Source organism: Aythya fuligula, chromosome 4 (assembly GCF_009819795.1).
Source record: "Aythya fuligula isolate bAytFul2 chromosome 4, bAytFul2.pri, whole genome shotgun sequence".
NCBI classification, from domain to species: Eukaryota; Metazoa; Chordata; class Aves; order Anseriformes; family Anatidae; genus Aythya; species Aythya fuligula.
Window position 1 is genome coordinate 28,773,149 of NC_045562.1, and position 27,192 is coordinate 28,800,340.

A 27,192-nucleotide genomic window follows, 5' to 3' on the forward strand; every position below is an offset into this window, starting at 1 on the left:
TACAAAAATATAGGTATAGCTTAAATCACACAAAAAAATGACAGGCCAAAATGTATGACTCATGAAAAAATAACGCTTAATGGCAAGGTTCCACTACTGATTTATCCCTGCTGCTGTTAGGATATATTTGTAAAATGTTAGCTTTGAAAACTCTTTTTCTATCTTTCACAGTTCAATTACTACACCTTGGATAAATTAAGAAAATGGAAGCACTTACTCTATTGTAGTTGATCATCATTTTGCAATATTGTAATATCTTCTTCTTCAGAATTATTTATGTTTAGTTGCTTTCACTTGTATCGGTCACTAAATTTTGAAAATTTTCCTATGGTGATTTCCTCTGTATTAGCATACAGAGCTGAAAGCTTTATAAATGTATGCAGGAGTACCCAATCACTGTGTATATGTTCATATATTTTAGGTTGTAAGCTATTTAGGGCAAGGTGATTTTTTTTGTTGTTGTTCATTTGTTTGAATGCACTGTCTGTATCTTACAAAAAAACCCTATTGGACATGTGTAAGAGATTTAAATATGTTAAGCTTAAAACAAAGGTAACGATACATATAGTAGTGATACATGTATCTCCATGATATTTGCAGAACAAAACAATTTCAAAAAAAAAGGAGGAGATTTAATTAACCAGTTTCTTTGCTAATTCTCAAAGATATGATACTATTTTGTGTTTGGTTTCAGTAAGTTCTGAAGATACTTTAGAAAGATATCAGAAAGATACTTATATAACAAAAAATATCAACTTATTTGAAATTGATTTATTTCTAATTGAGGGACAAACAAAAGTAGGTCTATAACAAAGATTCTAGATAACTGAAGAAGCAATGAGAAATGAAATACTCTGATCATTTTCAGTAAAGCATTTGATATGTATATCATATGTATGATATTTGATATGTATATCATATACAGTAGAGAAATCATGAAATGAATAAGGAACTGGCTAAAAAGGAGGTGAAGTTCAATGGAATAGGAAAATATCACTTGGAGAAGGAGTTATTAGTGAAGTTTCTCCAGTGACCAGTGAATAAGAGAACAATACATTAAAGAGAAAATGTTGGGTTGCTATAGTAGAGGGATTGAAAAACACTGAAGCCTGATGCAGTGAAAATGAGTTGAAATGTAATCTTACAAGGTACAAGACCTTATACTTGTTTAATAGTAAGAAATTATATTTCCAGCTGAGAATTCATCTCTCGCAATTCAGGAGAATTCATCAGCTCTCATTAGAAACAGTAGAATAGGAGAAAGTTGTGTGGACCAGTCAATCACAGGGCGACTATGAGGAACGAGATGAGGTCAATGTGAAAATAGTAAATGCATTCTACAGATGTATTGACCGAAATCTTTAAAGAAAATATATGAATTAGTTAATATATTGCACATTTTTCATCCAAAATACAGTTCTATGTGATAGGTTTTTGAGATGGATGAATTCAAACTGAATCGCATACAGTGACAGCTTTAATAAAGAAATACATAATGGGAGTAAGCAGAAGAATTTGACTCAGTACCATTTAGCAGAATGAAGGGTAAGGGAGGCAGCAGGATGGTTAAAAGGCAAATTACAAATCTCATGGCTGCTCCATTTCTCAGCCTTCAGTAAGAGTTCTTTTTTACCTAGTCAGTTTTATGTTTTAGAACGTCCTCCCAGCAGTTAGCATTTACTCTGCTTTCAGTATTTTTGTCATCTTTAATAACCATACATTCTATCTTCCAACCAGATTTTATACACAGCTGTCTATAACTTACTCTGTTTTTCACACCCTAATTATACCTCTAGGTTTTACCTAAATGGGCTTCTTCCATTTTTGTTTGCATTTCTCCATTTTATCTAGAACTTATCCAATAATTTTTTTTTAGTTAAGAACTCAGGATGTATATCAGACTGATACTGTATTTGGAGGAGATGCTAGCAAATTCATTAATATGGCATACCATAGTAGAGAATTCACACTTCTATTTGATAACAGCAAGGCATAAGCTAAAACCTACTACTTACTTAAATTTAATATTACTGTTCCATTACCAACAATACCCTTTTTTTTTTTTTTTGTAGCTGTTTAATTGGTTTTGATATTACTACATTGAATTCATTCAATTTCCAATTTTTCTAAATATTTGCTCTGCTTTCTCATTTAATTATTTGAGGTTTAGTCGCAGCAGATATATTTTAATTTAATTTACAAGGGCGACATACATGTAGACAGAAAGCTAGGAATTATCCTAGCAGGTGATATCTCCCAGTACCTTCCGCCTCTGGCAAAAACAAACAAACAACCTTGCTTTCAGAACCAGGTATATTTCTTTCAGAGAGGAGAAAAGAGATGACAAATGCATTATTTAGTTCCAGGACCTGTCTTTTCTGTTTGCAAATGAGCCTGGGCTCTAAGAGGTGCTGCCTTCTGTACCTGAGAAAGCTTTCCACATCTCTACCCCATACTTCCACTGGTGTGTGCCTCTTCCACCCTGCCTGTTCAAGGACAGTGATTTTCAGTGAATTACCTGTCAAGGAACTCTGCTTCAGGTGCTGTTCTGTTGGCCTAGGTTTTTTTTGGGGGGGTTGGGATTTCCTTTCTCCATTTCTCCCTTACTAAGGAGCAAATATATTTTGTCTTTAGAATATATAAAAAGTGTTACTTCAGTTTTACCAATAATGTTACTATAAAAATCATTTTAAATACATGTAATTATATACAAAGTTTTTACTTAACAGTTGCTTGGTATTTTGGGGGACATTGGTGCTCCCAGTGTATTTATTAGTGTTTTTTGTTTGTTTGTTGTTTTTTTTTTTTAATAGCTGTTAACAAATATGTAACGCAGGTGGTTTGACTGTGTCCAGGTGGGACAGTCATGCTTAATTTTAAGAAATTATGCATTCAGGTTGTTTTACTGCAATATAGGCATGTGATAGAAGTTATAAATGGAATACAAAAATATTTATGGAAGATTGATAATTATTTAAATACTTTTTAGGGAATTCCTCTAGCAAAACTAGTGTTCTCTCTTTTTTTTTTTTTTTTTAATTTAATTTAATTTAATTAATTTATTTATTTTTTGATGAGGATGATTTTCCAGACTATTGCAATGTATCCAAGGCTATTAATACTGGTATATAAAAGGTAGTTAAAAAAAAAAAAAAAAAGTCAACAAAATAGTACAGTAATGGCTCTATTTTGATATTTAGAATACTGTCTTCACTAAGGCAGCAAATGCTAAGTTTTGCATTTGTTAAATGTTCCCTTTTCTACAGTTGCATTCAAATCGAAAAAGATAAGCATTTCTATAATAAGTACCGGCCTTCTGTACACAGGCATCCATAGTAATACTAGAGTTAACTGAAAAAAAGACTTGGAAATGTTGTAGAATTTAGGTAGCTGAATTTATCATATGAAGGTTAGCATTTTTCATAGTGTAGCCTATAGCATAAGCTAGTTTTATGATAATTATTTAATGACTATGCTAAATTAAGTATTGGCTTTGGAAAACTCAGATAATTACTCCTTTATAAACTGAGTATCATAATATTAACATACCTTTTGAGATTTTTGCACACTGAATTTCTGTCAGAAGTTCTGAATCATTCAGTTGGGTATGTTTTAAGAAGTCTGGGTGATAATCTCTGAAGAACCATCTCCTATGACATAGGAGCTGAAATGTTTCTGGTGAATGCAGTACATTTTAAAAACTACAGTAAATATTACTATATTCAACCTAATTTGTACATTCCCTTTTACGTGGTTTGATAAGCAGTGTCAGATAATGCATGCAGCTACAAAGAAAAAAATGAGTCAATCATATTTATGTATGTCTGGTTGGCAGTGTCACTAGAGTTTCTGGAAAAGAAAAAATAAAGTCTTTTTTTGTCTAAATTGAATATTAATGTTTTTAATCACACAAAAATTGATCATTGAGCTCAATTATGGAACAACAAAATTTTCTTTCCTGAAGCTATAGTTCTCTGATGCATGAAGAAAAAGCATTAAACTATACTGTCTTTTTAATTGTGTTAATTACAAAGTATTGCTTTTATGTCTAAATGGAACTAATAATGGATCTTAGCTTGCTTATAGGTTGCTGCTTTGCTGTAATGGAAAGATTAATATCTTTTTTATATGAAAGTAATTTTCTAATTAAAAGAGAATAGGTACGTGACGCCTTTTGTAGTGCATTTAAAAAATGAAAGGTTGATTTTATTTATTTACTTATTTATTTTTGTGATTTAGCATGAAGTAAAAACGTTCCTGTGTGGATGATCTTCAATTCCTATATAAGTCTCACATATTGGACCAAATACATTGGTCACAGGCACACACTCCTTAGAAATGTAAAACTTTATTATATATTTAATCAAGTACACCACAAATGAAAGGACAACTCTTAGCTGTTTAGCTTCGCATCTAGGCAATTACACAAGAAGGAAGAGTATACAGCATCATCAAACTAATATTTATCCCCCTTTCTTTCTTTTTTCTCTAAGTGTCCAAGTGAGTTGTGAAACATAAAAGTGAGGCATCCTTATATTAACATAAGACCTGTGTACTGTACTGGTTACCGGAGAAATTTTCAAGGCCTGGATCACACATGCTTGAATTGTTAAAAGGTCATTTAAAAAGTTGAGTAGTTATCAGCTTTTGGTTAACCAGAAAAATAAGATATTTTTGTCTTTCTTGGATAGAACTGAGCATGAGGGTTCATAAAACTTCTTTTTTTCTTCTTATTTTTTCTGTTATTTTGTTTTCATTTTTTTTTTCATATGCAATATGAAATACCAGAGGCAGTGATAAACGGTGGAAGATTTACTTTCGAAACAGTGTAAAGTTGAAAGAATTGAGTGTAGTTCTCTATTGATAGTAGTTTACTTACTTGCTTTTTCATCAAATAGATTTATTCTAAAATTGTATGGCAAATACTTCCTTAAAATGATTCTCTTTTAAAGACTGAGTGCTCAAATTTTATTTCATGGAGATGACACTTCCCTCCCCGCCCTCCCCCCACCCCCTGGTATTTCTAATACCATACAGTAAATTGTCTTCATTCTCACAAGAGTTTGAATTTGCTGCACTGGTGTTAATTTTAGAAATGCTGGTTACTTACCAAGAGAAAATATTTCATCACGATTCAAAGAATATCTATAAATATAAAAATAATTATTGTTCTGATTTCTGATATGGATTGAATTTTCCCTTACACATGTAGAACATGATTGCACGTACGCTTTATGGTTTTGCTTCTAAATGTGTTAGTAATTTGTCTATTTTAGGAAAAATAAATAAACCATGACACACAACCTGTGACACTGTGACACTCTTTTAAAAGAGCATCCTTTACATTTATTAATTTACAGATATTTTCCAGTAGGGTATTTAAGCAATACTAAATAAATAAACCAAAACTTGTGAAATAGCTTATTGGTACTACCAACTTCTACTGCATGTCGCATAGGAAATGCAAAAAGTAGTGAATATCTGTGGATCTAGATGACTTCAGAGGAAATAATGCATTTAGTTCACATTTGCCTCCAACCATTACTCAGTGTTGTGTTCTTCTGCTCGGTGCTCTGTTCCATCCTGTTTGTTGCTGCTGTCACTTGGCAGACACAGCAGTTTCAATTGATGCTGTAAAGTGCAGGGTTTTTTTATTATTATTTGTTTGTTTACTTCCTGTATTTAGGAAAGATTTATTCAACTATACAAATATTTATTATTCTGGCTCAGTATTTCTCCAGATATTGTAAAATAAATCATTTTTGACCAGAGAAGTGTAGAAAATATTTTAACGCTGTGTTTTAAAAATGACATAAAGTAATGTGTTTAAACTATGACTTAATGTATAGTCTTCTGAGACTGAAATGGAAGAAATTACTAACATCACATTAATCAGGAAACTGTGCTTTCACTGATATAAATAAACCCTGCCCCCCCCCCCCCCCCCCCAAAAAAAAAAAAAAAAAAGCACACCAAGGAAGAAGAGTCATACCTTAGTTCTGTTTCCTGAAAGCAGAATTCACTTTTTTGTCCATTTTCATCTCAGTCTTGCATATTTCTTACACTGAGTTCCATAATATTCTTTTCTGAAAATGAATGACTCTTACAGCAATATTGCCATGTTAGTCAAATGAAGATGACAGCTACTATGCTTCATTGGCCTTACTGTTAAGTAACTTCTGTTGTCTAACTTTAGATAGTCTTACCTCTGAAATTCATTTTCACGTTAAATGTTTCTCTTTTTATATGGTGATGCTTGTCAGTCAATTTAATTAAAATGTCATGCTGACCTTTATTCGAAAAACTCTGAACTTCCTGTGGTTGTTGGAAGTTCTTTTTACTTTGTTTCCAATTTAAATCCTTAAATTACCAGTGTAAAAAAGCTGCATACTAATTAATCTTATGAAACTGAAAACAAATTAACTTTGAAAACAATATATCTTTTGCAGAGGTAGTTCAGCTGAGTTTGTCAGAAGATCAAAAACTAAGCATCACTGCAGCAACAGTAGGACAAAGTGCTGTCTTAAGTTGTGCCATCCAGGGAACTCTGAGACCTCCTATCATCTGGAAGAGGAATAATGTCATTCTGAATAATTTGGATTTGGAAGATATCAATGTAAGTAAAAGAGAGCTCTCTTTAACAGTTTGCTGTAAAATATTTTCATGAAGAATTGAGAAGTGATCAAGAAGTGAACAACTGGCTGATGTGTTGGGCTCACATCAGTAAATGGACTTACATCAGGCCAGTTACTAGTGGGATTCACAAAGGCTTCATTTTGGGGCCAGCGCTCTTTAATATTTTCATAAATGACTTGGATGCAGGACTTCAAAGTATGGTAAATTAATTTGCAGATGACACTAGATTAGGAAGAGCTGTTGACTCCATCGAGGGTAGAGAGGCCTTGCAGAGAGATCTTGATGTATTAGAGCTAAGAAATCACTAACTATATGAAGTATAACAAGAGTGAGTGCCCCATTCTGTAACTGGGTGTATATACAGACTGTGGGGTTTGACAGTACATTGAATATGAGTCAACAGTGTGCCCTGGCAGCCAGGAGGGCCAGCTGTACCCTGGGGTGCATCAAGCACAGCATTGCTAGCTGGTCAAAGTAAGAAATTGTTCTGCTCTGCGCTGATGTGGCTTCACCTCAAGTACTGTGTGCAGTTTTGGGTGCCTAAGTATAAGAAGGATGTAAAATTATTAGTGACCGGTCTAAGAGGGTTAAGAAGACAGTGAAGGGTCTAGAGAAGAAGACATCTGAGGAGCTCAAGACCCTTGGTTTGCTCAGCCCAGGGCAGGCTGAGGGGAGGCCTCATGGCAGCCTGCAGCTCCCTTACGAGGGGAGCGGAGGGGCAGGCGCTGAGCTCTGCTCTATGGGGACAGTGACAGGACCCGAGCTGGCACAGGGGAGGGTCAAGCTGGGTGTGAGGAAAAGGCTCTTCACTGAGAGGGTCAGGCACTAAGATAGGCTCCCCAGGGCAGCAGTCCAGGCCCCAAGCCTGCTGGAGTTCGGGAAGCATTGGCACAAAGTTCTCAGACACATGGTCTGATTTTTGGGTGGTCCTATGCAGAGCCAGGAGTTGGTGATCCTTGTGGGTTCCTTCCAAGTCAGGATATTCTGTGATTCTATGTGATATTTAACAAGTTCCTTACCTGTGATGTTTTTAGTCATACAACTGTAGATAAAGAAAACAAAATAAATGGAAATAAAATGCTTGCCAAACTCGGTTTTTATTTTACTTTGTATTCAAACCCTTGGTGTAAAGTACAGGGAAAACGTTTCACAGACCAATCATTTAAAGGAATAAGTATAGCAATAGAATTGTATGAAGACGATCACAGCCCCAAATGCAGACAGTATTATACATTCAGCATTATGTGGCCTTCAAACATCTAAGAGAAAAAAGAATCTATAAAATTAACATTTTCGGAAATGCATACTTATTTAACACAAACAGATCATTATAATAACTTTATATTCTGATAATTAAATAAAAAATGTATTTTACCATAATATAGCTCTTACTACAAAATTGGTTGTTTTGATTGTTCCTCCAAGTATTCAGCAAAGGTGCTTCTCAGGGAATCATTAGTGAATGTCAGTAACTTAGAAATCTTTTTTTTTAGCAAGGCAAATATCTGCCCCTTAACTTTGCTGTGACCTGGAAACAAAAATAATTATTATTTTTTTTCTGACAGAACTCTCAAAACAATCATTCAGCTATATTTTGTTTGCCTGTAGGTGTGTTTAATTTCCTTTCCATTACCAAAATTATATATGTGGACAGCTATGGGGTTGTACTTGCTCTGACCCAAGTATGTCTGAGATCGCTGCAACTCTTACGTGTGTGGAGTAACACCACAATCGAATACTTGTTTTATTTATTTATGAATGGTTTGTTTTGTTTCCAAAATAACATTTGTACATGCACATCACCTTCGTTTTGTTTTTCTTGCTGTTTACAATCAATCATATTTGTTTGTAAATTGAACTTCCTTACAATGGTTTTAGAGGTCACCTTGCTTGAATGGTAGCTTTAAGTCATTTGAGAGGTTTAGGATAAATCCAGCATGCTGTGAAAATTTCTTGGTTTATATTCTTGTTGCTTTTGTTAATTAGGTATTAATAATATGATTGGCATTCAAAAGTGCCCTACCGATTCTCACAAGCTCCTTTCTGTGGTTTTTGTTAGCTTTCCGTAAATATTCACGATGGTAATGATTTGCAGTTCTTACTAATCACATCTACATGTAATATATGGCATGAGCTGTAGAGATAGAAACAGGAGCACATATCTGGACGTGTAGAAAAAAAAAGGAAAATTCTGAATGGTGATAATGAAGCTAACAACTCAGTTTCAAACTGAAAGGTTCACTTGACTGTATTTGCCAACATGAAAAGAGCTAGTGGTTTTCCAAGCTTGATACAAACATTTTGAGTATGAAAATTCAAAAAACAGAAGTTTTCTGCATTGGGTGCACCAGTAGCAAAGACAAAATGCTGTGTACTGACCATAACACTCCCAACCTCCTGTGCCACTTGGAATGGGTAAAGGGTTTGGGAATAAAGCTGGAAAAGGGGAGAGGAAAACTGTTGTTTTAATAATGTTCATCTTTATGTTTCCCACAGCCCCAAATAGTAATTTTTTTATTATTATTATTATTATTTTAATTGGCAATAAATTAAGCTAAATTTTCCCAGGTTGAGTCTGTTTTAGTCCACAGTGGTAATACGTAAACAGTCTTGACCCACATGCTCTTTCATTGCTCCTATTTTCACTCCCCTGCCCTGCTGAGAGGGGGAGTGAGTGAGCATTCAGGTGGAAACTTGGCTGTTAGGGCCAGCCCATTTTGTTTCTTCAGTGCTTATAACAGCTGGAACACACTCCAGTATGGAATTTTTGAAGACTCACAGCATGCCTAATTTGAAGTCAACTTGCAGTGATGATCAGAAATCCAAAGCTAAGGGAGAAAATTAAAATTACTAGAATTGACTGGATTTATGTACTTTTAATATGAGGACCATGTGACAGTATACTGGATTAACAGTCTATAAACATAAAAAGCAAACAAACAGGCTAAGCAAAGAGATAATTCAAAAAAGGTCTACAGAGTGTCTCCTGAGAGAATTTGCAGGATAGAAGATGATGCGGAAGCTAAAACCATTGAGGTATTGCTCACCTCTGGAAAGAAACTATATATTCATACCTGCACAGAGAGGAGTTATTTAAGAGTTCTCTCTGTGTTGGGATGAGCTCTGTGTTTGCATTTTGTGTATGGGTATAGTAAGAATGGTACAGAGTAAATGCTTCCAGCAACAGGAGAATAATTCTGAAGGTGAATGTATTCATCATTTATTTTTTAGCTTAATAAAATCATAGAGAAATTTGAATACAGGGGAAGGTTTTTTAGCAAAACTATATTATAGCTTACTTCTTAGTATTAACAGCTTAGTTACAATTCAAAAGGAATGACAGATCCCTTGTACATATCCATGGGTGAAGCAATAAAAATACATAGCACTCAAAGGTTCTAGTTAGATATCCATGTATCATTGAATGTATCACCTACATTCAGTGTAGGTGATATTAATCTAATGTGTAGATAAAGCAACAAACAGTGGAATAAAGAGCTAATGGAGCCTGAAAACAAAACAAAACAACACAACAAAAACACCATTGGGCGTAAAAGCATTAAGTCTAACTGCTTCCTAGAGTCTTTTTTCTTCAAAATTTGTGTTTCCCTGTTTGCACTGATTCTATCCTCTTATATTTATCACTAGATCTTCTCTCATTTCTTTGTGGGTTTATTTTGTTTGTTGTTTTTTGTTTGTTTGTTTTATATTTCTTTGGTCATTCCTTTCTGACCTTTGTCAGATATTCTCTATTTAATTCTTACAATTTCACATTTGCTTCAAGGTTGTTATGTAGTCATCATTTAGCATCTACTCAAGCAATGTAATAAAAATAATACCTTCAGGAGAGAAAAAAAAAATGGACAGAAAAGAGTTGTCTTTTTTATTTCACTGTGGAAAATGAATTTATTACTTAAATACTAATTTCAAAGGCACAAATGTAGAGGGAACATAGTGTGTTCCAGTTTATGTTGCATTTTAACCACTAAAGAATGTGTTGTACTTATTCAGTCAGTTTTAAACATTCAAAAGCCCTAAGCCATTGTGTAATTTTGGATGTCTCCAGACTTAAAACATTCTATTCTTTCCTGTGACTCTATTATATGCTAAAATGTTCATCTAACTCTGAGAATTCTTAATTTACTCAATTGTACAAGAACCACATATGTGCATCTCAACATTAATAATCTTATGTAATCATGAATATAGTTTCTGAAAAAAATGAACAAGCATTGACCTGGAAAAACAGATAAATACTTCTTGTCCAGCAAAACTTGTCATAGAACATTTTAACTGATCTATTTATTATTATTATTATTATTATTATTATTATTATTATTATTATTATTATTATTAACTAGATCATTTAACATATGAAACCATCAGAATAAGCAGTAGTGACAATGTGATTTTGTAAATCGTAGCAAATGATAATACCTAAGGTGCATAAATCTTACACTGTACTGTTCTGAATATGGCTTAAACTGTCAGCTTCGGGGAGTGATATACTCAGAACAATATAAAGTTGTAGTGTTTGTCAAATGGGGAAATGCATCAATAAGCAAGAGAGTCTAAGTCAAAACTCAAACTGTGACTATTGAATTTCTATTTTGTTGAAAGAGTCTACTTCCCTACTGACAGTACACAAGATATATGTCTAAGCCTGTCAACTAGGAAAGTGACCATGAGCAAGCCTTAATTATTTGAGTTGTATTACATACTCTGAGATGATTAAAAAAAAATAAATTAAGAAATACTGTTTGTCTTTTGAGGGTCAATAATGAAAATTGTATTTAATTAGTACTTTTAACAACTGTACATTAACTTAGAGAATGCTATCTGACCACAAGTGTGTGGTTAGATTTTAATGATGCTATTGATAATATTCAAGAGGTAATCTTAGGAGTCATCAGTGCTCCTCAATTCTTCTTATGGTACATATGGTTACTATTTGTGGATGTAATGTGTCTTGCTACTGATCTTTCTTATTTAAACTGATAGGAGTCAGGGATAATTAGCATCCATCTGAATGAAGCCATGAAAAATTGTGCCTCTGCAAATTTTGCTTAATTTAAATTGTAATTTATTTGTGCTATGACTCAGTACAGAAATTATATAGTAGGGCATTTTGCTGATATTTTAGTATGCATTTAGAAGGGCTTTTTTCCTGCTGTGATCCCGAATCTTAAGTTTCTGAAGTCCTTTCACTTACCTCTTCTAGTATATTCTAGCTAGCCTATTATTCATTATAGAAAAAGTTCTCACTTATAGAAAACATTAAAAATAGCAGAATCTTTCCTAAACATAATGTATATTTCAGTCTTGTCGTGGAAGTTGACTTACTTTTAAAACACTTTATATCTCATTTTACTTTGTTCTCTTTTGACCTTTTCCTTTAGATTTGCTTTTAGCTGCTTCCCTATACCTGTCAGGAATAGCATTACGAAATGTCTGCCCTTTGTTATGTTTATACAAGATCAACTTAGATGACTTGCCCATATGGAAAGTTTAACATCTACTAACTTACTTAAATTAGTACCTTTTTAAAGGAGTGTAGATTAACTTCTGCTTTTTGATGAAAACTAATGATCTCTTTCTTTAGGCTACCTTCACTGGAAACCTGCAATATTTGTACTTGATACGTAAATTTGGGGGTTTTGAAGGTACATATGGATCGTCTTTCTCTCATTTGTTCATCTCATTAAAACTAATCTACAAATTACAACATTACAACTTGAGTTTTTTTTTGGTATCATATTCATCTGCATCCTCTTCTTGATTGTTTTTAACCAAAATGTAATGTAATTGCCAGTAAAACCTAATGTCCTCTGTAATAGTACATTCCCTTCCATTCTAGAAAGGTCTGCTCAGCAACTGATGACAAAAATATTTTCAGACTGTCAAAAATGTTGAACATAGTTTCCTGATATCTGTGCTCTTTTTTTTTGTTTGTTTATTTTTTTTGTTTATTTGTTTGTTTGTTTTTCTTGCTGCAGCAAGCCCTGCATGGTATGGTTCATTCCCCAAGAGGTTTTCATAGCCCAGAATCTTTGTCATGGTTCCTCTGATTTTACAGTCTTCTCTCTGACCCTTTTACCCCTGCCTAAGAGAGAGTACAGAGATGCTGTGAACTAAGAGGAATGTCAGAGCCTCCTTCCTTTTAGCCTTCCTTTCAGAGATGATGCTCTTAATATCCTCATTTTTGTAAGAGGTAGCACAGTCCAACAATTAACAAATTAAACAGTCATAGTACGGTAGTTTAAAAGCTACCAGTGTTTTTCTTTTTAACTTCAACATTTAACCTTTTGTTTCTATTTAACATTAACTTTTTCTAATTTTCTTAGTGAATAATAGTAGTCAAATTACTGTACAGAAATTACAGCATCTTATATTCTATCCGGTGCACCACTATTCTGTGTGTTACCACTAAGATATATAAAATTCAATTTAACAACCTAGCTACAGGTTTCTCTTATACATTATTTTTATGACACCAGTTGAACACATCTATTACATCCCTCTCATACCTTTTTTTTACTGATTTTTTTAATGAAGTGGTTGGATTTGATTAACAGTGACTCATTAAATTCAGCACATTTCTATTTTTGTCAGTATTGAATTGTCCTTTTTCTTATGCAGACTTTCTTCATCTGAAATAAGATGTATTATTACCTTTTCTCTTTCATTTAATGTCAAATACCAATTTTGTTTGCTTTACTTTATTTTAAAAGTTAAGTGAAAATATTGTCAAAGATGCTGATCAGATTTATGAAATCTCTAATGCTTTTATTTTAATTATTTTTAAGTATACCAAAAATATGTAGTTTTGACCACCTTTTTTTCTGTTTTCCTGTTCTTTTTTCTGTTCATAGTTTTTCTTTTTTTTTGGAATCTGACTTTGAGTCACAATTAATTCTTTAGTAGTGGGATAAATCACACCAAAAGGAAACATTGATTATGCGTAAGATTTGACATTTTTTTTCTTTGAATATTGAAGCTATTGAAATATTTATTTTATTTCATTATTGGCATGCTGAATGCCACTTCAGGATGTGCATCATATTTTCATAACAACATAAAGATACATTTAAACCAGGTACCTGTATTGATCTATAATCTTCTAGATTAATGAAGTAAGGTGAAAGGTTACAGTGAGGTTTCATTCACAGGTACCAATTCCTGTTAAAAGGTACCTATTCCTGTTAAAATAATCTGGACAAGCAAGTTCTATAGCTCTAGCTTCATTAAAGTTATAATACTGTAGAATTTTATGATAAGGTTTTCCATATACATCTTTTTATGGTGGGAGCTATTTTAACTTTGAGACAGATGATGATTCTCTCTTTATGAAGAAGCATTAAAATTTCTCATGGGCTTTCTCTTCTCTTCTGCTAGATCAGACTGCTTCATTTTATCTTCATTAGAAATGAAAGTGTTGATTTCCAAGATGAATAGAATCAGGATCTGTGGACCATAAACTTTCCTTGTTCTGTCAGCAGTGTAACCAAGATCATGATCTAGTCCTTTTTCCTATTAGAGAGTGGGGCAGAGTCATTCCATCTTGCAGATCTGATGCCCGGTATTCTTATCTTGTGGTAGTTGTAATTCTGCATTCTAGAGCTGTTTTGACTATTTGTGTCCAAAATAGATGAGTTTGTTAGTATTTTCCTGTTTGTTGCTCAGAAGTTAAAAATGAAAGGTCTTGTGATGCTGAAAGGTGTTAACATAACATGTACGTCCATTCTCCCTTGCCCCGAAGGAAACCTTGAAAATAACACCAGGCAGGCAGGAGGCATCACTACACATTTCTGACAGCTACAGGCAGAAACTGTTAACAAAATAAAAGGATTGTTGTGCATTTTAAAGATTGATTGGTTCTTCCAAGTCAATTTCTTGACAGAGCTCATTGAACACATCTGTAGAAGAACAGCTGAAATGATAGTTCTGTACTGCTGTTACAGAGGTCTTCTCTGTCAACAGAAATACGTGAACACCAAAGGTGCTCAAAACATTATTAACCTTTTTTCTCTGTAGTTATATCTGCATGTACATTGCTGCCGATTCTGCCTAGTTTTACTAGCGATTCTAGAATACACCAAGGACACTTTTATAGGTATTTTAAGCAGGAAGGTAATATTCTTAAATTAAGAACTGTCACACTTAATATCATCTGCTTCTAAAACAAGAAACATTTATTATTAGTTTTGAAATTATTATTGTATGTTTAGCTTAGCTTATTATTTAGCTTACTATGATATATACTAAACTCATTGCCACAATATTTTATGTGTTAATCTTCTGCCTCCTGTGTCACTGAAGATAAAACTTCAATAAACACAAAAAATTAAATGCAGATATATGCATTATAATTAGCTCTAAGCATTGTGGAAATGAAGGTTCAAAATTAGTTAATTCTCCAAAAGGTAGTTTTGTGATGTCAGGTATGCTGTTCCTGAAATGTGGTAAAGAAGAGATGAATTGTAGTGCCAGGGAGTTGATGATATACGACTGAGAAGGCTGAACTCCCAATGATTCTGTGCTTCTCCAGTGACCCATAGGAGTACATGCAGTGTGTACTAAAGGAAGGAACAACCTTTGGCTACTGAAGGTTACAGACCTTGTATTCCTCTGTTTACCCTGGGAGAAATCTTCCCCAGTTCACCTAATAAGCCAACTCGATGAGTTTGCAACACGCTTGCGAAACCCGTTTCAATTTTTCAGCTTGTGCACTTAGCAAGCAAAATAGCTGAAAAGAATAGCTATTTCTGAATGTCTTGTTTATCCATGCTTGCTAATTTTGTTTATGATAATAGCTATTATAGTACAGAAACTTTGTTGTATAATTTTTAATCATATAAGAATAATTAACATTATACAAGTATTACGGAAGCAGCGGAAAGATTTTGAAAAGACTAGCCCTATAATACCTATCTTTGGCATAATTTATACCAAAAGTCTAAGCATGCATGAACATTTCATGAACGTTTTCGAAGTCACTGTTCCCCCAGTAGTCTTACTTTCTGGTTAAAATAAAAATAAAAAAAGTAAAAAAAAAAAAAAAATATATATATATATTATATATATCTATCTAGAAATTTCTAAAGTTATATAATGAAAATAAGTAACAATTTTCTTCATTTACATAATTATTTTTGGTATTTTGCAATAGAGTTTTGTCTGCCCTACCTGTTCTATTTTTAAGTTTTCTATCGTCAATACAAATTAGCAGATAATGTAGAAACATGGAAATATTTTAAGAAAAGTAAAGGGTTAGAGATTTCATTTATATTGATGATGTTTACCTTTAAGTTAACAATCTTTTGAATGCATCTTGATTTTTATACCGCATTATTAATCTAAATATTCTTTATTCTCCTATTACTTCTTTTTTTTCAGAGACACCAGAACTTCTATCACACCCACCTTTCTCTTTCACTCTTGCACATTGTCCCTGTATTTTAAATTATCAGAAAGTATTTGATCTATTGTTATCAACTGACTTGAGAATTTTTGTATCTTACAGACATAGCATCTTTCTCTCTCAACCCTTTCTTTTCAGTTCAAATTGGCCTTTTTCCTCTGTTCTTTTCTTTATATGTGTGTATATCTATATATATGTAGGCTATATCTACACTTTGTGTTGCTGAAACTGGCAAATTCACCTTGTGCTATAAATGTCTGGTAGGCATATGAAAAATCGCAGTTTGTTATTTATGTACAGATATAAGTATGCTCATTTGTTTCTATGGCATATATTTTCTCTTATTTTTTACTAGCTATATATTTATATTTCCACCTTCCTCGTTTTGCAGTACTTTTGCTATTATACTAGACTTGATGCTTTTGACAGATTTGATAAGAGTTGTGTGAAAGAGCCATAAAGGATATAAAAAAGATATCAAGCTTTTCTGGTTATTATTTTAGGAAAAAAAATAATCTTAGAAGCTAGGCAACAACCTGGACTAGGCTACAGCTAACGGGTAAGGTCAATCTTTCTTAAAAGCATAAGAAAGATGCTTTGTTAATAATGGCCTCCTATGGCTCACAGCCCTGACTTTCAAATCATTGCTATAGTACATTAAATAGGAGGGCCACATCATCAGTAACAAAAGAGCTTTGATATCTAAGAGTGTGTTTAGCTGAAAAGAGAGGTATGGATGCTTAAACACCAAAAAAAGAAACATCTTTGCCTGTCCCTCCCAAGCATTCCAGAAAGAAGAAAGAAGGACGGGTAGGATGTAATTACCTATTGGGAATTTGGCTCAACTGTCACCTGCAATATTTATTACAAAAAAAATAATTAAAAAATCATCTGGAAGTGTTTGATCTCTGTACCAAGTCATTGATTCAGTACTGAATCAAAAAGAAAATTGCCTCCCACCTATAAAATCACCAGTACTGCTACTTGCAGAAGTGACATGAACCAAATTACTTATCCAGATCAAGCCTGCTTAATTTGTGAGCTCTGACAGGATTGCAACAGAAGATGGTATTTCTGCCTCACTTTTCAAGTGATGGCATTTAACATTTCTATGAATTAAACTGCTCAGTGATCTATATACCCATAATCCTAGTACGTTATATCCATTAATTTCTAAATTTTATTGATGATCTACTCTAGCATAGACCAATTTCTACTTTACCACCCAAAGACCATATGTAAATGTTACCACATTCTTGTGTCGTTTTCCTTTCCTTGTCATTTTATGTCATATTTATATAGCTATCTTAATAATCTAGAGCTCCTTTTTCAAAAGCTTGCATTCAGAAGATTTTCTAATGGGATATAAGTAACCTTTGTGTCCATGGCTAAAGTGTTTTCATTATTCTGTTGGAGGACAGGTAAAATAAACTAGAAGTTTTACTAAATTTATTATGAATTTTGACAATGTCTGCCTGTTGGTAGTTTTAGAGGAACCTATAGTTTTGCTTGATTTTGCATTTCAATTTCTAGTTCACATCTATATAGGTGAAATGCTGAATTTTTGCTGGGGGTGAGGGGTGGGGGAGGATTAATTTTTCCTACACAACTAGGTTCGGTGGTTACTGTGAAAGTCTTGAAGTTGTTACCAATGATACTGAACAGTCTTTTCTTTCAGAATAAATAGTCTTTTTTTTTTCATAAATAAATTCATCTTGCCTAGTAAAGTTTTCTTGTGATAAATGATTAGACTGATGAGTATGGAGCATGGTATTAGTGGTTTGAGCAAAGGCTATGTCTGTGATGTTGCTCGTAGATGACTAATATAGGTATTAAAATTGTTGCAGGTTTCAATGTTTTTTTTTTAGTGTAATTCAACCTTTGCATGTACTCTAGCTCATACTAAGTGCTTAGTTCAGATTGAGTGGAATTTGCTGTTTGCTTAAAGGTTCTGTGCAAGAATTTTTTTTTTTTTTTTGTGAGTTTAGTGTCTGTCATGCTGGGCTAGACTCTTTTTAAATGAATCTGCTCTGCTAACATGCAAGCTTTCATTATTTTGATTTTGTACGTGATCAAAGAACTCCAGTGGACAGATGTCATTCCCTTCATTGTGTGTATTTAGGTATGTACTTTTAAACATCTTTTGTATAGGAAGTGCATCCACAATCTTTCTAAGCATCTATGTACTAGTTTCTTATATAACATACTTGATAATGAACTGACACAAATAGCCTTTTACTAATAATCCAAGGAATGTGTGTGACTGGTCTTATTTCTCTCTACTGTTGTCTGGAGATTGTGCATTACTGCTGAATAAAAAAAATGAGAGTTCAACTTAAATAAACTGTTCAAGTTATAGTATGCATTTTTTCCTTTGTACGCTAAAAATAATCTGAAGTAAATTGTTCAGATTTTGAAAATCAAATTAGAAGGTACTGGGTGTATTTTATTCTTTTTTTCCTACCCTCTCTATCTCTTCTTCAAGTAATACATAGAGACAGGTAGAGAATCCCCTGTTATCCTTTTAAAGTAGTTTTCTTTGCAAGATATTTGAAAGTTTTGTGTGTTGACAAGGTGTTTTTTTTTTTTTTTTAACTGTTGGTTGTTTAATCACATGTACAGAGCGTAGTTTGTAACAAAAGAACATTTATACCACAGAGCTTTTGCAGACTCTATAAAACTTAAAATAAAAAATAAAATAAAATAAAATAAAATAAAATAAAACAAATCTATGACCGTCTGTCTCACTTGTTCTTGGATAGTTAGTGTATACATGGGAAGGACTGCATCAAAACTGTATGAAAATTCTGGTATTGTGAAATCTTACTGGATTATTTTTGTATTGTTTGTAGATACTCTTGGGGTTGTAAAAAAAATAAAAAAAATCCTGAGGAATTTACTTCTGTGGAATAAAATGTAAGCTCTATTACTGATGCTTATAAACTAAGTAATTAAAATAAAATTTAGTTGAACAGTGTAATTATGAGGAGCTAATATTTTCAGAATCAAGAAAATTTAGGAGGTATTCAGTGTTTTATTTATACTCTTCTTTTTCTGCAAGTGTTAGAAAGATAGTGTACAAATGAGATACCCTTGCCAGGCTCATTCCACAAATCTGACCCTAAATTGAGTCATCTTAAAGTGCAAACTGTCAGTACTTCTGCTGAATTAGCAATTAGATATTGCTTTGTAATATATGTTTTGTAGCATATCTTCATACCAATTAGATATTGCTTTGTAATGTGATTTGATAAAAGTATACTGCATAGTGCAAAGTTAGTTTCTTTTTGCAGGTCTTGCTTCAAGTTTAATAAATACATCTACAGTTAAAGCTGATTAAAAAAATAGAATGGTTTTTGGAAATTATAATATACTGTGATAATTGTGTAATTACAAATTAATGTCACTGGTTATGAAGTTAAATTGAGAAATATGTGAGAAACATTTAAATCTGATTGTTTAAAAAGGAGTAAAGGTTAAATGGTACATGAGTCATCCCGAAGATATCTGTGGGTAACATAAACCTATAGAAAAAATGACTAGTATGCTGAAATTTCTGTTTGAAGTAAACTATCTAATCAGTTGGAGATCTTGAATGTCTAAATAAATTAGCAGTCACCTTCACAGCGAGATAACATAAGTTACAGAAATTTTCAGGAAGTAAAAGGTTAGTGAAATTTTTTAGTTAGCTGCTAGTGCTCCTGTACTTTGGCAAAACTGTGCTTATGTCTAGTGCATACCTCCTGTGTAGAATATCCAAATTCTCTTCATGTAACTATGTATAAAAGAAGCTGTGATTCTCATCAGTGACCCAAGTGTGTGGGGTTTTATGGCACTTTTCAGTGTGGTTTGTCTTCAGATTCTAAGTGAACTTTTAAACTTACTAGCTTTCATGATAGCAAAAACATTTTTATCAATCAACATAGCACAAAGCTGCTGCAGATTGTCCACAGAGTAATGTATGCTACCATCTATTAGCTGTTACTATCTCATCATGAAATGAAACTTCAGTCCATACAGCATCCAAAAGAATAACAAAAAATCATATGTCTCTATTTATGTAAGTAGGTACAGTGTTCTCTTCATTTAGAGTAAGAGAAATGTGAATCTTTTCTCAGGTTTGCTGAATATGAACAAATCCTGTTGAATTTAACTAATGGCCACTTCCCATGTATCATGAAGTCTTATTTTAGGAAGAGATAATGAAAGGTTATCTCTGAACATTTGTAAGACAGTCTTAGGATATGCACCAAGACTTTCTCAAAATCTGAATGAGAGATTTACTAAGACATTATGAACTGCTCACTGGATGATCCCCTTTTTCTGTATTGACAGTAGAATGATACTAGTGAGGATATCTGAAGCTTTATACTGTATATTACAACTATATACTATATAATACTGTGATCTTTCTTGAAAATTTGACTGGATATGCCGTTTTCTGTTGAGCTGATTCTCCAATAAGTTGATTTTCATTAGATTTATGATTTGTCCTTATTGTATCTGTAAAATATGAGACTGAGTGAAGGTATGTGAAATTTCTTCTTAGGAAACTCAGGTTTTGCTTCCTTCTAAAGGGAGAAGGAAAGGCTTAAAAAACCTTGTGTTGGTGCCATATACAATTATTCTGAGATTTTTGTGTAGATTTTTTTTTTGGCATGTGATAGCTGACCACAGACTCACATTGCTCTGCCAACATGAACAAAGAAATTGATTACTTGGAAAGTAGGAGTAAAATTGACATCAACAGGAAAAGTGTGAGTGGAATTTATCTGGCAAGCTAATACATCAATAATTATTTTACAAAATGTTTCCAGTTAACCCTCAAAAGCTTTCTTTTTCCCCAAGGACACACAGAATAAATAAGTTGAAGATAACTACTGGAAAACAAATAGGTAATTAGCAAACAAGTGACTTTTTATTATTGGGACTTTCATGAGTAAACTGAAATCAAATGTAGAAAGTGTGGACATGTGTACAGAATGGGATAATGTGTACTAGTTGTGTTTACAAGCCAAAAAATGTCTTGAGAACATACCTAGATGGCAGCAACTGTTGTCACATCTTTTCCATAGCAGACCAAAGCAAAATTTTTATTCCTAGGGTGAAATTCTTTCCCCGATCAGCTCAGAGGTAGAAGTTTCTTTCTTTTCATATAAGAAAATCAAGATTTTTCTTTAGAAAAAGGGGAAAATTCCCATCCAAATTAGCTTGTCATTATATAGTGTATATAATAGTATATAATCTTGTCATTATATAGTGTATATATAGTGTAGCAGTGTTGTAGTGACTATATTACTAACAATCAGTACAAAGATAACCAATATAACTTCTTTGTTTTAGTTTTGTCAGACAGAAAAAGAAAGTTATCATGGGCTCAAAAGGGCTATTAATTCTTTTTTTTTTTTTTTTTTTTTTTGGTGCTTGCTAATTACATTTATTAAAGACCTAATAAACTCACCTGAGAATATTATAACTGAGAATGTACATCTCCATGTCTCATGTCCTCATTCCTGTGTTTCTTTTTTTTTATTATTGTTCATGTTATCTTTTTCACTTTTTTTTTTCTCCTTCCAAAGTGTGGAGTTTTGGAATTCAGGTTAATATTAGGAAGTTCTTTAGAAGCTGAATATCTTAATGCCATATGGTCTTAAGATCATATTATATTTCATCTTAATACAATTGTATTATTATTTCTGATCAATGGGCCACAAAATAAATACTGTGAAAGTACGTAAGTGCATCTAAACTTTGGTGCCTGAAAATGGCCTTTTTCCTATGTACCAGTGTTGAGGTGCATGCTGGTATTCCAGGAACCGTATATAGAATTCATCACCTGCCAGAAACTGAGCTTACAGAGGTGAAATTTCCAAACAAGGTTCTTAACCACTTCATAGATCTCTTAAATGCAGTCTGTTTAGTTTTATATTTAGTTTTATATTTTATATGTTTGCACCTCTGTGTAAAAAGTTGAGGCTGATATACTGGTGAGAAAGTTATCATCTAGGCCTGAAAAATTTACAAGGTTTAAAAACGAACAAAAAATCAAAACTAACCAAACAACAAAACAACACATTAAAGAAACACAAAACCATATAATATTTCCTATTTTGGGGTTCATGAGAACCTGACTTAAGTTGGGACTGCTAAGCACTAGCAATAGTTGTTTTGCAAGGGAGTTATGTCCTCTTTTACAGAATAGTCACGTTTTCTGATTTAAAAACAAGAAATCTTGTCAACTCCAGATACGATGGCTTCAGACTACCCAAATCCAGACTGCTTTTCCAATTTTTCTGAACTTCTTAATCTCTGAACTGAATTTTCAGTTATATTTTGCAAGTGAGATTTGAGCAGGGAACTGTTTGCATGCGCTGAGTGAAAAAAAAATTAAACGTGGTATTTTTCATTTAGGGACAGAGGACTTGTTTGGGAGACGTGATCCATAGATGAGGGGAAAATCAGGTTTTGGAATACAGATAATGATTTAAAGCAAAAAGAAGTTGTTTAAGAGAACAATATGTTGATAATAAATTGGTGTAAAAAAAAAAAAAAAGGCAAACAAAGCCTCTAGTTCCTATGATGGTACACAAGTTCAAGCAGTCTTTTTTGCTATACATTCTTCTGCGGGGAGAAAGCTGACAAAGGTCTTTCTAGAGCTGATAATAAAGAACAGCAGGTAAATGATCACAGACATAGTGTACAAGAATTAGTATATCAAAGCATTTTATAAACCTAAAGAAAATAATAATTACTTTATGAAGAAAAATCACCATTGGATTTCTGTTCTTATTAACAGTAAGACGACTAAGCAAAGATTCATTGTCAAATGAATATTTTCCTTCTGTATTCCTTTTCTTGTTATTCATGACACATCATGATTCTTAAATGTCAAGCTCTCTACAGAACAGAGCTGCAGTGGAATCATTGTTAAAGTAATTGCTCAATATTTTTTTTTCTTTCTTTTTGGACAACAATAATTAGAGTTTCTCAATTTAATTTTAGAAGTACCATGCCATTTTCACTTGAACAGTGAAAAATTTAAAACAAAACACAACAACAACAACAAAAAGAAAACAACAGGACTTGTAGCAATGTTTTTAGTGTCATCAAACATTTTTACCAAAGTTAAAAGAATCTTTTCTTCTCTGTTGCTGTTAATATTTGAAGACTTAAGTTCAATCATGTTTGTCTGTATCGATACAAGTTTTTTTCAGTGACTCTAGCTTGTGAGTTATTCTATAAAACACTAATTATACATCACCATTCTGTCTCAAAGAGCTCTGTCTACAGTTCTTTGTCACGTTCCAGACACTACTTATAGTTTCATATTTCCGGTGTATTGAATTGTTTGATTTAATTAACAAAACAAATATTGAACTCAGTCTAATAATAAGCCAGGGACATTGTTTTGTAATTGAAAAACAAAACTCACCCAGAAACCCCAAATGTTTTGAGTAATGAAATGACAATATCATAGGGGAAATCCTGTTGAAAACTGATGTCTCTGACTAAAATAGCCACAGAGATGGCAGAGTTCTTTTTTTTTTTCCCTTTTTTTTTTTTTTTTTTTTTCTACAAATAAGAAAATAAGAAGAGAGAAATCATAGCACAGACATCCATTTACTTACAAAAAGAGCTATGGTAGTTATCTCTTTACTAGTGAGACTGGACTTCAGAAATCTAGATAAACTTAAATACTTTTAATAGCTCACTTCTGTTTTAGAAGTGTATATATGTCATGGCCTAAATTTTCAAAGAATACTGTGAAGAGTTTCAGTTTTGAAAAGTGTTTCTAGACCAATTGTCAATAGCCTTATTACAAATAAACAATTATTCCATACTTTTTTTACAATAATTGACATAGAAACTCGTCTATAATATTTAATTGGTACTTAATATCAACACTACAGATGCTAGATTGTACTACACTGTTATCTTGAACAGTAATAAAGAAGACAACAGTCTTTTTTAATTGATCTTGTACTGAGGATTGAACCAGGAATTGAAATGGTAGTTAAATTTTGCATTCTGATCTTGTGGAAACTATATGTCATTTAAAGATATTTAAGAGGATGAAGTTAAAAATGTTAACTCAAACAATTTTTATTTTTTTTTTTTAATTTTATTTTCTGTGTATCTGCTAGTTTCAAAGAATGACGATGCTTTTACAGGATATCATTTACCTTGTTAAATTGTGCAGTGGTTTAGGTTTTCTATCTGATCTGACCCAGTCCAAAATAGCTTTACTTCTGCAAATAGCTATCATAGCTATATAAACATTCTTAGGACTTCAGAGTTTAGCTAATAGATAAAATAGAAGTGTATTTTCTTTTACAGATCCAATACATGCAGCAAGATCAAGCACCTCTGTCATTCACAAAAAATAGTCTGCGTTTCAGATTACTGTCGGTTGTTCTGATTATTTGTGATATTTGCATCACAGCTTTGTTAACAAGATGAAGAGCATAATTATTATAGAGATACAGATGTAATCATGATAACCTTGTTTCTGATCTTTCCTGTTAGGATTTTGGAGATGATGGCTCCTTGTATATTACTAAAGTGACCACAACTCATATGGGAAATTACACCTGCTATGCTGATGGCTATGATAAGCTCTTTCAAACTCATATTCTTCAAGTGAATGGTAAGGAGAAATGTTGCAATTACCAAGTCATAAGAGATTAGGATTTGGTTTTTGTTAAGCAGATCTGTTGTTGCTGTTTTATCTTTTTAATAAAGTATTACAGTTTAACAGAAAATGAGATACAATTATATTTCTTTACTGTTCTCCTATGCAAAATAATAAAATATAATCATTTTCATTTAGTGCTTCTATATGAGTAATGTTAATTAAAAAGAGTAAGATAGTGTAGACGATTTCCTCTGCACAGTGAGCTGTTCACCTATGTATGTGTTGCCTGCAGAATAATGTATTTTATATTTATACGCATAAAGTAGGGAAAAATGAGAATGTTAAGAATGTTGCATTTAGTAAAATAATTTTAAAAATGCACTACCCTGAAATTTATTTTATGGTTCTACATTCACATTGTTAATTTTGATATCTAAGTGTGAATTTTAACTCTGGACATCTAAATTTATCTTGATCCAAGTTCTATGGACCGCTTTCGTGACCTATGTATCACAAAATCACAGAATTTTTGAGTGACCTACAGAGGTTATCTGGTGCCCTGCTCCCTAAATAGCCACCCCTAAGTAGGTTGCCCAGGATGATATCTGCATGTATTTTGATGATCGTTGAGGAGAGAGACTCTACAGTCTCTCAGGGCAATCAATGCTCGGTCTTGGACAAAACTCAACTGCTGTTGTTTCTGGTGCCCTGAAGACAGCATCATCATCATTTGGCTCTTTTTCCTACATCTCTCTCTTTTTTTCTCTTTTTTTTTTTTTTTCCCAAATACTTTTAACCTCCATTGATGAGACACTCACCAAGGGTCCCACTGTACTTTATCCTCAGTGAGGTTTGATGTCTTTTTTTTTTTTTTTTTTTTTTTTTTGAGTGACCTTGTGTTTTCCTATTGTTTTAGCCTTTATATTTATCTTTGACTCTTAAATCCACCTTTACACACCAAACTACCTATATGTCATCCCATGTTGATACTCAGTCCTGTCTAGAATCATGCTTGAATTCAGTCTTCTCCTGCATGTTTAGTTTGCATTAACAGACTCTTTTACTCTCTCCTGAAACTGGACATTATCCACTGCTGTTGTTATCATTCTTTGTTTCGGTATTTGTTAGACACTTGCATTAACCCTTATCTTACTTTTCCCGACATCTATTTTCAAAACATGCTGGATTTTTACCTCGTATTCACATTATTCATTGATAATCACACCAAATGCAGTTGCTTAGATTTTACTTGCTTTTTATATGGTTCACTCTTAACAGTTCTTTTTCCCCCACACTTTCTGCTTGTTAATATCCTTCGCACTTTAAATGACTTTGATGTTTAGTGCTTGTTTGCTGTTTTCTTAATGTCATCTCTGCCATTGTGTTTCTCAAGGAAATCAGCTTAGAGTATCTGTTTATCCATCTTATTTTTTTTTCAGTTTATTTCTTTCAACATTTTGTAAATGGACTGTCCTCCCTGAGATAATACATGACATCATCATATTTTCCTCCTTTAAATTTACCTGCAGGAATTGTTTTCTGTCACTTGAAAAGAAAGGTAGCAAATGCTGGCTTGACTAGTCCTGGGAAGATTAACGTGCAGCTAACTTGTGTTTTAATCCCTACAAACGTAGCAGAATTATTAATGAACTTGTCATCGCAAGAGGTCCTTGACCAACTTCCTCCTCTGCTGTTTAATGTGTCATGCTATAACCTAATTTATTTATAAAATTATTTTTTAAAGTTAAAGTGTTTTTCACATTTAGCTTTTTGGCTCAGTTCAGTAGAGTGATGTATGCCCCATAGAGGCATAACTCCACTTAAGTTAATTTTTTTCTGTAAAAGTATAATGTTATGGAACATAATTTGGGAGAGGTGAAGGAGGACAACTATGCTTTTCTGGTGCCTAAGTGTCTGTCAGAAGATTGTATTTTTCATTTGGAGACCACCTTTATGTTCTAAATGCAATTGCTGTTGTTGATATCATTCATTAAAAAAAATTTAAAAAAAAATGTCTAAGAAAATCATCCACATTTGCTCTGGTCAGATAGCTGTGGTACTTTTCCATACCATTTTGGTTGCAGATTTCTGGCGGAGCACAGGAAGGAACCAATCCCTTAGATCAATAGTATTGTTTGCTGTGGATAAACGGAGTTAAAAAAAACACTGAGATTTAAAGCTCTGGTGAAGTGAACAGATCTTATATACTTTAAATCTGTACTTCTGAGTAGTAATCTTCCTAAGCACAGGCGTGATGGTCAGTACTTGTAGCTGTGATAATGACTAATTAATATAATGATACTTGTATTAACAGGAGAGTCAGACAAAGGTTAATGGGATAATGAGGCTCTGATCTCAAAGATCTAATGTGAGGGTTCAAAGAAAACAACGTAATTATTTTTAAAGTTCTTGAGTCTATTTGTACAAATTTGTATTTTTTATACTATACGCGTAGTTTGCAAATATTTATATAAATATAATTTTAATTTACTTTTCTTTT

At 32.9% G+C, this 27,192-nt stretch overlaps 1 protein-coding gene across 2 annotated transcripts in view; it reads left to right on the plus strand.

Moving 5' to 3' along the window:
• FSTL5 (follistatin like 5) overlaps nucleotides 1-27,192 on the plus strand; it is a 318,901-nt gene that overhangs the window by 228,245 nt on the left and 63,464 nt on the right. For both annotated transcript variants that reach the window (XM_032187504.1, XM_032187505.1), the window contains exons 7-8: nucleotides 6,450-6,616; nucleotides 24,584-24,704. In XM_032187504.1, coding sequence (XP_032043395.1) covers nucleotides 6,450-6,616; nucleotides 24,584-24,704 — 288 coding nt within the window. The remainder of the gene's footprint in view (nucleotides 1-6,449; nucleotides 6,617-24,583; nucleotides 24,705-27,192) is intronic.